Source organism: Sapajus apella, unplaced genomic scaffold (genome assembly GCF_009761245.1).
Source record: "Sapajus apella isolate SASKATOON/1434 unplaced genomic scaffold, GSC_monkey_1.0 scaffold96, whole genome shotgun sequence".
NCBI lineage: Eukaryota > Metazoa > Chordata > Mammalia > Primates > Cebidae > Sapajus > Sapajus apella.
In genome coordinates, this window is record NW_022437036.1 from 5,789,919 (window position 1) to 5,803,764 (window position 13,846).

A 13,846-nucleotide genomic window follows, 5' to 3' on the forward strand; every position below is an offset into this window, starting at 1 on the left:
TCCCAGCACTTTGGGATGCTGAAGCAGGTGGATCACCTGAGGTCAGGAGTTCAAGACCAGCCTGGCCAACATGGTGAAACCCTGTCTCTACTAAAAATACAAAAATCAGCTGGGCATGGCGGCATGTGCCTGTAGTCCCAGCTGCTTGGGAGGCTGAGGCAGGAGCATTGTTTGAACCTGGGATGCGGAGATTGCAGTGAGCCAAGATCATGTCACTGCACTCCGGCCTGGGTGATGCAGTGAGACTCTTGTCTCCAAAAAAAATAAATAAATAAATAAATAAAAAGCATTTGATCAATCTTTTTTCATTTATCTTGTCCAGATAAAATCCAATCCAGACAAAAGAATTTGCAGACACCATCTCGTTTCAGCTGTGAATACTTTTTAGTATTATTCTCTATGAAATAGACTCTTTTTTAAAAACGTAATGATAATATCATTAATGCAAATATAAAAATTGTCAGTAGTTATCTAACATCATCTAATGTCTAGTTGTTGGTCCAATTGCCCAGTTTACTCATAGGTATTTTTTTCTGCACAGAGGCCGTTCAAACCAGAATACAAACAAGGTCCACACATTGAATCTAGGTGATATAGGTCTCTTAGATCTTTTAAAATTTATAATGTTGTCCCTCCCCACTTTTTTCCCTTGCTATTTGTTGAGGAAGCCAGGTCATTAGTTTTATGGAATTGCCCATATTTGGGATATGGTTCATTGCATCTCTGTCGTGTTCAGATGCTGCTCTACTCCAGGCATTTTTTATAAACTAGTAGCTAAGTTGGAAGCTCAGCTAGTCTCAGATTTTCTAGTTTAGGGAGAATGCTTTGTAGGTGGTTTGTGTTCTCCTGCTACATCGAATCCCGGGGGCACAGAAGCCCTGGATGGTTATCTTTTCCTAATGCTGAATTTGGCCACCTTTTCTATAGAGTTCCCCATCATTGTATGAGCAACCACTGGTGATCGCTGCCCTGATCCGGTATCTCATTAGCGGCTGTAAATTCTGACATACTAATTCCAGCATTTCTTTTTAGTTTAATAGCTGGAGTTCTTCTGTAAAAACTTCCTCTATCAACTATTTTATAGCCCCGAAAACCTGTTTGGGTAGGAAAGACAGAATAAATGCTTTATTTTATCCCTTTATTTACTAGTTTCCAGAATCATCGTTGGCATTTTAATAATCTACAAAGGTTGCCAGTTAGGTCTTAAAACTCTGAGTATTGTTAGGACTCCTGCATTTGTGCATAGTAGGTATGTTTCGATCTGTTGTAGTACTTATTCTTTTTGATGATCAAGTTGCCCCGGCTTTGACCAGTTGTACCCCTTCAGGTTATTTACAGAATCTTTTTAAACATGACCCAGTACACTGTGATATTGCATCTCTCCCTGGGATCAACCATTTCTCCAAGAACCCAGGTTCCTTTATGAGGTAAATAATAAGAAAACTCGGAATGTGGGTACTGGGGGGCGCTCACTCGTTGCTTCTAGTGACAGAACAATTTTTTAAAAGATAAAAATTCTTCAAGTTTATCTTGACATTTCCAACTCAAATTTAGCATTATAGGGGTTTCACTTCTTTGATTTTATAGTTGTATCTTTTTTCACTTGTGTGATCTAAATCCTGCTCCTTGATGTCATTAGCATACATGTATATGTCTGTGTATCCAAAATAAAAATCCTAGTATTACAACATGATGGGGTTACTGAACATAGCTTAAGACTTTTTCATAGCTCCTTTGTTTTTAGGCCACGTCCTTCTAGAAGTGCCCAGTCATATTCGTGTTACTGTGTTTTAAAGTCACTTGCATTAATCCTTCTCTTTGTGGTTAAGCCACCAACCTGATATATAGTTATTCTCATTTGTTTTTTTTTTATTTTTAGGAATTGCTTTAGCTTGTACATTTTGATTTATAATTATTTAAAATGTTTACTTGATTGCAAAGTCAAAACTGTAAAACAAAGCACGTTCACAGAAGTCTGACTTCTATCCCTGGTCCCCACTTCTTCTCCCTCCCCTGTAGGTAACTGTTTCTTTTAGTTTTTGCTTCATTCCTGAAACACATGCGCACACACGTAAACAACTGAGATGATTCCTTGTGTTCTGCACGGCCGTGCCCCTTTCTCTGGTGCGGGGAGCTCCCTCTTCCTGCTTCCCTGTCCCGTGTGCTCTGAGTACCCCGAGAGTAGGCACCAACATCTGCAGCGTCCTCACTCCTTTCCTTGCAGTGCAGTACCCGACTGGGGGAACAGAGCAGAGCTTACTGATGGACATTTGGGCGATTTCCAGACTTTTGGCACTTTAAAATGGCTGCAGTGAATAGACTTGCATCATTTCTATTTGGGCTAGCGTATTTGGGGATGGCTTTCCACAAAGGGTCAATTTATTTTATTTTTAATGATATACCATGTTTTCACTATCATTATTTTCAAGAGATTCTAAAATTTATTTCTCCCTTGATCCAAGCATTTTTAAAGGAGCAAGTACCCATTTTTAACTGGTAAGCAGTGTGACAGCATTAAGTGGAATTTTCAAATAAGGAAAAGAGTCCTGTTTCTGCCGTTCTAACAGTTGGTATTTTGATTACTTTCGCATTTTCCTCTCTAGGTGCCAGCGTTCTTTTCCACATAGGTCTAATCATAACGTGATACAATTTCTCCATTCATTCATTTATTCAGACAGTTTCTTAGTGCCCATTATGAGCCAAGCACAATGCTTCATGCCTGGGGATAGGGAGCTGAGCAGTACGGATTTTCTGCTCTCAGAAAGCCGCATATTAGACGCGGTAAAACACTATTTCCTCATCATCGTCATATTTTTAATTTTGTTGAATACTTATATTTCATTCAGGTTGTGTGTGTGTGTGTATTGTAGATGCACTGAGCGTTGGAAGGGATGTGGTTTTGTTCTTTTATTGACTCTTCCTTTGGATTCATCTTGAAAATGAGAGTACACTGGGTCAGGAGGTTTGACATTTCTTGACCTTTGTCCAATAGCACTGCCGTATCTTCTCTTCCAGAACGGCAGAGGCAGGAAGCTGGTTTTGACCCCAGGATCTAGCGTGGTGCCTGACACCCATTCTGTGTTTGCTGAAGAGTCTTATTCATGTCCTCAGCAGGCATGCCCATGATCAGCCCAAGCTGCATCTGCACCCAGCCTCCCCCGCACCTGAGTTGCTGCCCGCCTCCCAGTGCTTCCAGATCTGCCGCACCTCTGTGCGCGCACTTCCACTCCAACCACAGCTTGCCCTCCTTTCTTTGCTCCCCCACCCTGGGCCTTCCTGCCCCAGCAGCCGCTGGCTCTGCAGCCACTATTGCCTGCCTGCATTTACTTCCTGTTGTTCCTCAGCGGCTCCCTCTCTCGTTCCACCCTTTCAAGTCTGTCCATGCCATCACCCTCTATTTACTTGTCCTTTTGATACTGCTTCTGCCACACTGACTCTGCCTGTCCTCCCCAGCCCCTCGGCTTCCTCCACTGCTGGTAGCCGAGCTTGGCAGAGGGAGTCCTGTCATGCATTGATTGGTGCCGTTGCAAATTTATGGGTCCCAGTCGCGGCTGGGCTTGCAGCGTTGCTTGGCAGTCCTTCCCCTTGTCCCTCATCAGCTGCATTTCCCATTATCCTTGGCAGTTCTCTTAGACCTTTGCCACTTTCATCAGGCCTCCTCCCCTCTCCCTTCCTTGCGCCAAGCAGGTGACCTTGCCTTTTACATCGCAAAATAGAGACCTTCAATCTTCATCCCCTTCTCCATGCAGGGAACCACCACCTACTTCACACACTCCCCAGAGCCGCCACCCAGGAACTGACAAGTCCTTTCCCCTCACCTCCTCCATCCAGTTAGAGCCAGCCGTGTCTCCTTTGTTTCCATCAAAAGAACCTAACCCCTTGAGGGCATCACTCCTATTCATTCCCACCATTTGTAAACAGAAAAGTGCAGAAATTCTTTCTCACTGAATTCTGGTTCTCTGAGGCACAGCCTAGACTTCTTCCCTGGCACCTGTCCCTTTCTGCCTTTGACTCTGCTGGCATCTGCCTGTCCCTTCTGTTCTTATGATTCTGACCATCTTGCCCTTCCCAAATGCCCCCTCCTCTCTTCTGTCAGTCTCTGTCTTCCTTTTACAGATGTGGATTCTTGGACATCCACAGTGGGGGCCCCTGAGAACACCTAAAGGTCCCTAATTAGGATTCTTAATTCAGCAAAGACGAAGATTCTTGTGCATGTGGGGATGGGATGGGTGTGCTAGGTCCCAGCCAGCATCTGCCTCAGTAGGCCAGCTGGCCCTTCTCTGTTTATCAGCAAGTACTTTTCATGGTCACTGAACATGTGAGGTATGAAATGACAGCGTTGGGGGCAATATCGATGCTATTGCCAGGACTGCTGCCAGCGATACAGCTCCCCTTTCTTGAGTTGTCTCTGTGCTCTAGGGCTGTGCTTCAGGACCAGTTTGGCTTATCTCCTTTCCTCTGCTTCACCCCCCTGTGAAGTATGGGTGAATTGCTAGTTAAGCAGAGAGGTATGGTTGTGGGTGCTGAGCAGTAGCTGGGCTGGAGAAGGCAGGAGGCTGGATGTCTGGTTTCATGAGGCTGTCTGCTGTGTGCTGTGGGACTGGAGGCTTTTCTAAATGTTGTAAGCTGAAGTGCCTCTTGCCTTCTTGAGTGAGAGCCCAGGATTGTATTTTATCGGCTTTGGTGACCTAGCACAGGATCTGGCACCTGGTAGTTTTTTTTTTCAGTAAAGACTTGTAGAACTGAATTAGCTGCACATGCTGTTTGATAACGAAGCCAGATTTCTTCAGTGCTCCTGAGCTCCTCCCCTCTGTCTCCAGTTGACTCAAAACGCTACTGCCAGGGTGATCTTTCTGAAATACTGTTTTCATCTGTCGCCTGGTCAGAAGTGTTAATGTCATATTGCCTCTGTGGCTTGAGTCTTTTATAATCTTTGATAACCTGCTGTTGACTGATCATCTGTGACTCATATATACACTTCTGGCTCCCATTATTATTTTTCTGCCTTTTAATCGCTGTGGTGAATTGCATATTTCATTATTTTATCTATAAATTGGAATTTTATGTGTTTTCATTTCCCCAAAAACGTCTCTTAAGCTTCTTTGGACCCCTCTGAGTTCCAGTGCTTGCTCATTCCCATGAGACTGCAAAGAACAAGAGCTCCTCAGCCTTCTTCTTCTGTGGACTGGGAAGCATTTGTTTTCTGTGGGAGCGTCCCCCTTTGTCCGTGGCTCTTGCTTGGGCTCCTTCCCTGTGTGTTCTGTTGTACCAGACATAATTCCAATCTTGTGTGTGGCATGCCAGGGTTTACAAAGTCGCAGAAGATGCTGCAGTGTTTTCCTGTCTCTTTGCCTACAAAGGAGAAAAGGCGAGAAGTCATCCATTCATTCAACAGATCCTTACAGAATGCAAAATTTTGTGCCACAGGCTATAAGGTCCTGAGGGTGCACTGGAGGACAAAGGACAAATCAGATGTTGTACTTGCCGTCTGAGTTCACTCTCTGCAACAGGAGAGACAGGTGGCAATTATGAAATCACGCAGAAAAAAAAGCCTCTATATATTTGTATGTATGTAAATGCAGAAATCTGGAGCAAGAGCTGTGGAGGAAAAAGTCCAGGGCACTAGTCAAGTATTGTTTGGGGACCTGCTCAAACAGGGTCCAGGAGCAGAGGGGCTTTGGGCTGGAGCAGAGGAATGGTAGCCAGTCAGGTAGAGGGAGTGGCCTACTCAAAGGCCTCAGGCAGGAGGGGCAACAGAAGGCAGGAATATCCAGTGCCCTTCAATGTGTTTAGCTGGGGAGGTAGGCAGGGGCCGGCTGGTCCCCACGCCTGCTCAGTGGGGTTGGTCTTGATCCTGAGGGCACTTCTGCTCACTTGTGCTTCATCGTCTGCTGTTTTTTCTCTTCTAGGTTAGAAAATCAACGCAGGAAGTACTCTTGATTCTTCTGGAACAAGACCTTATTTTCCAGTATGATATTGAAAACACAGTATGTCCCATTTTGCTGCAGCTCTCTGCCCTGGACAGTGATGATGAATATAAAGCAGAAGCCGTGAGCGTAAGTGTGTCCAGGGAATGACTGCCCAGCACCTGTGGGCACTGTCCCATAAGTTCACTTATACCTGACTTGAAGTGTTACAGGTGTTTGATTTTGGTCAGCACTGTTCTCATGAACAGGGTAGCCAGTTACTCGACCTAGGTTGGAGAAAGCTCACAGTTCAGCTCTGAGCATGTTTTGGAAGTGAGCATCCTTATAGCACCAATTGTTTAAAGAAGAAAAGGCTTGAGAAATCAGAGTGATGTGGGCTTAGCAGCAGTAGCTGGCTTAGATTTCTGTTGGACAAGATGCTGAGATTTATAGGGAAATCCTTGAACCTGGACCATGGGCTTTCTTTCTCAAAGTAGGAACCCTAGTATGGTATGTGAGATAATTTCAGATAGTACTTAGACAATTAAGAAGAAAATTTAGTAGACTTGTATGTCTGTGGATTAGGAGAAGACTAAGATGGTATGTAAGCAGGTTAAGAAGAGTCACTGTGGAGGCTGAGTGCAGTGCCTCATGCCTGTAAGCCCAGTACTTTGGGAGGCTGAGACAGGCGGATCACCTGAGGTCAGGAGTTCAAGACCAGCCTGGCCAACATGGTCAAACCTCGTGTCTACTAATAATACAAAAATTAGCTGGGCAGGGTGGCTCACGCCTGTAATCCTAGCACTTTGGGAGGCCAAGGTGGGTGGATCACCTGAGGTCAGGAGTTCAAGACCAGCCTGGCCATCATGGTGAAACCCCATCATTTGAAAAGAAAAAAAAAAAAGAAGAGTCACTGTGAAGAATGCAGATGTGGGCAAACCTTTACAGGTGTTTGGGAGATGCTGTGTTAAAGTATTTGTGCTTCTGTCAGTCAGAGATGTGCAGGGAAAGGAATGGCATAAATGCTCAGTGTCTTCTAGTTAATAGTGTGGTATCCTTGGGTTTGCAAGATTCTGTGCCCATTGTTAAATTATTATACACTGGGGACTTTCTACTCGCTTCTGGAGCCCTTGTTCACAAACCAACGGTTGATGAGCCAGTGCTGGCTTTTCCTGCCTCAGGTCCAGATGTCTTCATTTGTCCTCACACCTTTTCCTTTGTGGCTCAAGGGGAGGTCACCATGGGCCATCTTGTTTTATCTGGCTGTTGCTCCTCCACTGACCCATGCAAATGATGCTGTATGGCATGACCCTTTCTGTTTGCCTTATAGAAGTAGATAGCTCCAGGATGATTACAGCATTTTGGGAAATTTTTGTCCATAAAGGATGTAACAACTCATAAGCACTCATTATGAGTATAATAAAATACATAGACGATAGTTGTTTTCTTGTTTGGGAAACAGTGACGTTAGAGAAAGGAATTATTTTCTTTTTTAAAGTGCAGAGACATTATACGCCATGGAGCTAAAAAATTATATTACAGCATCAGAACATTTGGCAATTATTCTTCATTTATGTAAAAGTTTTCTTCAACTATGCGTTAAAGGTCTGGCTTTTGAAACTAATTTAATTTTTTGCATATTCCATATGTTTATGAGATGAATCAGGCTGAAGAATAATTGATTATTAAGATTCAAATTCTCCAGGGTTCTTTTATAAATTTCAAGTTTCTCTATAAGAAATTAAATTTATTTTGCAAAATGAACCTGGATAATATCATTTAGTTGGGGTATTTGGCAGTTGAGCAGTGAACTTTGCCAACTAGATCTTCTTTTTCATTTGGAAGTCGGTTAGGCGAGTTTCCAAGGTTACGACTGACAACCAAATATCTTATCCCTAAAGACTGATAATACCATGAAAAATAATGCTAATGGCATTTTTGCATGATTTTTATTTTGTTTTCTTTCCAAATACTCCATTCTTGTTAGCAATCTTCTTTTTCTTCTTCATTTTTTTGGTAGAAATATTTGGAAAATATAACAAGCCTTCAAAAAGCTATCTCCACAAATCACTTGCAGACCAAGTTAGTTCACAGAAATTGTATTTTTCATTCCAAGTGAGTTGCTGGTGTCATTACTTGAATGGATACTATTTGAACTATGGCTGTAATAACAGAAGTGGTCTTGAGCCTCCCACCCACCGTGGCCCAGGCTGAGTGCTTGACTGTTTCTTCCCAGTGTTCCTGCAGGACCTCTGCTTCTCTTCCCATAAATATCTCATGGGAGTGAATGTGGGATGTCTTGTTGGGCCCATGTGTGCTTTGCTCCAGTTATTTCCCCAGACCCTGGAGGCCAAGGGGCCTTGTGGGGGGACTTGACCCTTGAGTGCCAGACAGCTGCGGAACACAGTCTCTTCTTTTTAGCTAGCAAATGATGATGTGGGTGGAGTAAATTACAGCGTAGGTGTCATCCAAAGAAGAGAAGGCCACCTGTGTACTTTGTAGAGCTCCCCTAGGAAGGCAGGGTTTTGATTTAGCTGGTCTGTAGGTGATTCCCCAAACATTGCAAGTGCCAGTGTGTATCTAATAGGAGTTGATTTGGGGAGCTGTCGGCTAAAAGGGTGATAGATGAGGAAAGAAGCAAATTGGGCTGGTCGGATGTCCTCTGTGTTTTGGGGCTCTCTTTGCAGCCAGATGGTGTGAATATTGCTACATCTGTACTGTACATAAACACACGCCTACTCAGAGCAGTGCTATTTTGAAGGAAGTACCTCCCTTCCCAAAGAGACTGTACCTCTTCATGGACAAAATACATCTGTTCATTTGACTTTTCACTCTCATTAGAACTTACAGTTAGTTGATTCTGATGCTAACAACTCTAGTGCATGTATGATTGGGAAAATCAAAGATAACCAACTGCATGTGTCCTGGGCATTTTAAATTGAGTTATGCAGGACAGCTTACGTCTTGGGACATGGGTATATGGAATCCTGGGAAGGAAAATGTATGTGCATTTTCCTTTGTGAAGTCTTTCTAGAAACTCTTGTGCGATGTTAGTGACTCTGTCCTTGATACAGTCAGAAGAGTTTACTCTGTCTGTCTTCTGTCACTTAGCAGTTGTGTTGTGAAGTTTTGTTTGTTTATGTCTCCCTCAAGATGGTGAGCTTCTAAAACACCAGGCTGCGGTATCTTTGCACCATTGGCAGCCAGCACAGTGCCAGGCCCAGAGTCAGTACTAAATAAATGTTAGTTGTTGGATGAATGAATCGGTAAAAACTGCAAGAGCTGTATCTTGTAATTATATCTAGACAGGATAAACAGGCCACTGGAGACCAATTATAATTCCTCTTGCTTGCAGGGACACCATTAGCATTCCGAGATTATAACTCATTGTCAGAAGCCTGTTTTTCTCTCTCAACACGTTTTCACATTAAGGCTTCCTCATTTTTTGTCATCATTTCTATTTTTAAGCTCATTTTAATTTGTACATTTATTTAAGAAGAATGTTGTAGTTATGTGCTATAAAGAATAGTTGGCTCCAAGCAACTAAGTGAAGATCGTCATTCCATACAAGTGGTTCCCAGGGCCACGGGAATATCATTTCTTGTCACTTGGTGTGCTGACACTTAATGATTCTGGCTTTATTTTATACTGTATAGTAATAAGGTCGTGTGGGTGTGGCAGATGGAGAGGGGTGGATGGAGATACTAGGAGGGCTTTAGTTGCCTGTCACCCTGGATAAAGAAGCCTCACATCCTCATTTATTGTGGCTGTCACTTTGTGCAACTCCGCTAAGCATCACATCAGAAACATGTGTCCTCTATGTTCTGAGGACACAAACTTTTTCCTTATTTGTGTTATGGGCTAGTTTCCCCTTCGCCCTGCCCCCTTTGCTTTTCTTTCCCCTCACCTTGTGTGCAAATTCCAAATAGAGTGATGGGTGGATTACTACCCCAGGACCTTTTTTCTACTCTTAACTTGGCAGTGCTGTGTATATAGTGAGAAGAACAGGCTTCAGAGACAGGAAGTCCTTCTTACCCCCGTCCCTGCACTTCTCCATTCCTTCCTTCCTTCCATCCCTTCCTTTCTTTTCTCCCCATTTCTACCCTTCTCTCCCCTGCCTCACCCTCTTCTCTTCCTCCCTCCCTTCTCTTTTCCTTCCACCCTTCTTTTGTTCTTTCCTCTCTTTCTTTTTACTTTGTTGGGGGAATGGAAGAGTTCTTCTAGTTTTGTTTTTGGCCACTTTTCATTTTGTTTCAATTTCAAACTTGCAAGAAAGTTGCAAGAGTAGTAATATGAATTTCCATGTACCTCTCTCTGGCATCTTTAGTAATTTATGTTTAGCTCCATTTGTTTTATCATACTTTTTTCTCCCTCTCCTCCTCCATCTCTTCCTCTCTCTCCACACACACAGACAGATGCATATTTACTGTATTTATTCCTTTCTGAGACATTTGAGACTCAGTTGGAGGCATTGTCCCTCTTTACATCTAAATACTTCATGTTTTTAATTTAATTTTTTATTGTATTAAGGACAAACAGTGGCATATATCTAAATACTTGAATGTATGTATCCTAAAAGCAAGGAAATTCTCTTATATAGCCATAGTACAATGATCAAAATAGGAAAATTAACACCGATACAATGCTGATGTAGCCACAGTTCATATGTAAACATTATCATTTGTCCAGGGTCACTTGCTGCACTGAGCTGTCATGTCCCTTTGGTTTCCATTAATCTGGAACAGTTCCTGAGTCTGTCTTTGAATTTTGTAGCACTTACATGTTCAAGAGTACTGGCCACATTTTTTTGCATAGTGTCTTCCTGTTTGGCTTTGCCTGGTGTTTCCCTGTGATTGGATTAAGACTCTGTCTTTCTGGCAGAATTATCACAGCGGTGATGTATTCCAGTGTGTCATGGCAGGAGGCACAAGACTTCATCTTGTCCTAATATTGGTGATGTTAACTTTGATGACTTAATAGATAGACATAGGATCTGCCAAATTTCTCCGATGTGTTCTTTTTTCCCTCTAGAAGTAATGAGGAGAGTTACCTTGAGACTAAGTATGCTCTTCTCTGTCAGACCCTCACCCAGTAGCGTTGCTGTCTATTGATGATTCTGGTTGGCATTCTACTGTGCTCCCTTCTCCATAATTTCCTACCATTTTGTTGAGGGTTTTCATATCGATATTCAAGAGGACAATTTTCTTTTCCTGTTATGCCTTTGTCAGGTTTTAGAATCAGAATTTTTCTGGCTTCAAAAAATGAGTTAGGAAGTATTTCCTCCTTTTCTATTTTCTGAAAGGTTTTATTTAAGATTGGAATTATTTTTTTCCTTAAACATTTGTTAGAATTCACCAGTAAAACCTCTAGTCCTAGAGTTCTCTTTGTGAGATGGTTTTTCATAATAGATTTAATTCAGATATAGTGCTATTCAGATTTCTTCATCTGTGTTACTGGGTAAGTTGTACATTTCAGAGAATTTATTACTTTCAAAGTAAGTTGTCAAATTTATTGGGTTAGAGTTGTTCACGATATTCTTTTATTATCTTTTTATTTTTATTTATTTATTTATTTATTTATTATCTTTTTAATGTCTGTAAGATCTGTAGTGTTATCCCCTTTCAGTTATGATCTTGGTAATTTGTGGTTTTGTTTTTTTTTTTTTCCTCTCTTAATCAGTCTTGCCTAGGAGCTTTTCAATTTTATTTATGTTTTCAAATCAGTTCTTGGCATTGTTGGTTTTATCGTTTATTTCTTTTTCATTAATTTCTACTTTTTATTATTTCCACCCTTCTGTTTTCTTGAGCTCAGTTTGCTTGTACTTATTTTTAGCTTTTTAAAGAGGAAACAATATTTTTAAGCCTGCCTTTTCCATTTGAAGCACTTAAAGCTATACATTTAATGTTAATATCTGTGTGGCATATTAACTTTTACATCATTAAGAAATGTCTTTGACAGCAATACATATTTACAATCACCTATGATTGTAATATAACCACTCTAGCATTTTTATGCTTACTGCTTATTATAGTATATTTATTTATAGTTTTTTACCCTCAACTTACATGTCTTTAAAGTGTTTCTACTTTTGTTAGCATCTAGTTGGGTCCTGCTTTTATATCTAGTCAACAGTTTCTGCTCTTTAATTAGTGTGTTTAGCTCATTTATATTTAATGTAATTATTGATGTTTGGTTTTATTTCTGCCATTTCTGTTTGTTTTCATTTGTGTCATTTTTTTTCTTGTTAATTCTTTTCTGTTTTCTTTTGAGCTAACAAATGTTTTTTAGCTTTGCACTTTAATTCCTCTATTGAGAATTTTCCAAAAATATATCACCTTGCAACAGTGTAGTTCATTCACTTACTTAGGTTACTGATTCTCTATGAACCTCATCATCTCCCCTGCACATTCACAGTTCAGAGATCAGCCAAGGATTAGGGTAGGCTTTAATCACAGGTATTGGAGCTTTCCTTTCTTTGGCTTCCTTCTTCCTTCATAGTAAAGCTGTAGCTTTAAAAAATTTGTATATGTATGATGTATTTATTTCAATAGCTTTAGGGCTGCAAGTGGTTTTTGGCAACGTGGATGAATTGTATATTGGTGAAGTCTAGGATATTAGTGTACACATCACCTGAGTAGTGTACACTGAACACCAATAGGTAGTTTTTCATCTATCACCCCACTCCAACCCTCTCCCCTTCTGAGTCTTCAGTGTCCATTATATGACTGTGTTTGCCTTTGCATACCCATAGCTTACCTTCCACTTATAAGTGAGACTATGGGGCATTTGATTTTCAATTCCTGAGTTACTTTTCTGAGAATAATGGCCTGCAGTATCATCCAAGTTACTGCAAAAGACATTATTTTGTTCCTTTTTATGGCTGAGTAGTATTCCATGGAATATATATACCATATAAAAATATATGTATATATATTTTTTCTTTATTTTGAGATAGCATCTTGCTCTGTTGCCCAGGCTGGAGTGTAGTGGTGCAGTTTTGGTTCACTGCGGCCTCGACCTCCTGGGATCAAGTGATCCTTCCACCTCAGCCTCCCAGGTAGCTAGCTGGGACTTCAGGCATGTACCACTACACCCAGCTAGTTTTGTTTACTTTTTGTAGAGACACATCTCACTGTGTTGCCCAGACTACCACATTTTCTTTGTCTTTTCATCAGTTGATGGGCACTTAGGTTGATTCCATATCTTTGCAATTGTGAATTGTGTTATAATAAACATATCCATCCATACAGGTGTCTTTTTGATATAATGATTTCTTTTCCTTTGGGTAGATACCCAGTAGTGGGATTGCTGGATCAAATGGTAGACCTACTTTTAGTTATTTGAGAAATCTCCATAATGTTTCTCATAGAAATTGTACTAATTTACATTCCCACCAGTAGTATATAAGCATTCCCTTTTCACCACATTCATGCCAACATCTATTGTTTTTTGACTTTTTAATAATGACCATTCTGGCTAGGGTAACATGATATATCATTGTGGTTTTAGCTTGCATTTGTTTGATAATTAGTGATGTTGAATTTTTTTTTTATATGCTTCTTGGCCATTTGTATATCTTCTTTTGAGAAATGTCTATTCATGTCATTGACCCACTTTTTAGTGTAATTATTTGTTTTTTTTTTCCCTTCTGATTTGTTTGAGTTCCTTGTAGATTCTGGATATCAGTTCTTTGTTGGATGCATACTTTGCAAATATTTTCTCCCATTCTGTGGGTTGTCTGTTTACTCTGATGATTATTTCTTTTGCTGTGCGGAAGCTTTTTAGTTTCAGTAGGTCCCATTTATTTATATTTGTTTTTGTTGCATTTGCTTTTGGGGTCTTAGTCATAAATTCTTTGTCTACACTAGTATCCAGAAGAGTTTTTCTTAGATTTTGTTCTAAAATTGTTTATGGTTTCAGGTCTTAGATTAAAAATCTTG

General features: G+C 41.0%; 1 protein-coding gene across 4 annotated transcripts in view; it reads left to right on the forward strand.

Moving 5' to 3' along the window:
• Positions 1-13,846, forward strand: part of LOC116535794 (serine/threonine-protein phosphatase 4 regulatory subunit 1-like) — a 77,879-nt gene that overhangs the window by 41,942 nt on the left and 22,091 nt on the right. For all 4 annotated transcript variants that reach the window (XM_032257197.1, XM_032257196.1, XM_032257195.1 and 1 more), the window contains one exon: positions 5,910-6,056. In XM_032257197.1, the coding sequence (XP_032113088.1) occupies positions 5,910-6,056 (147 nt within the window). The remainder of the gene's footprint in view (positions 1-5,909; positions 6,057-13,846) is intronic.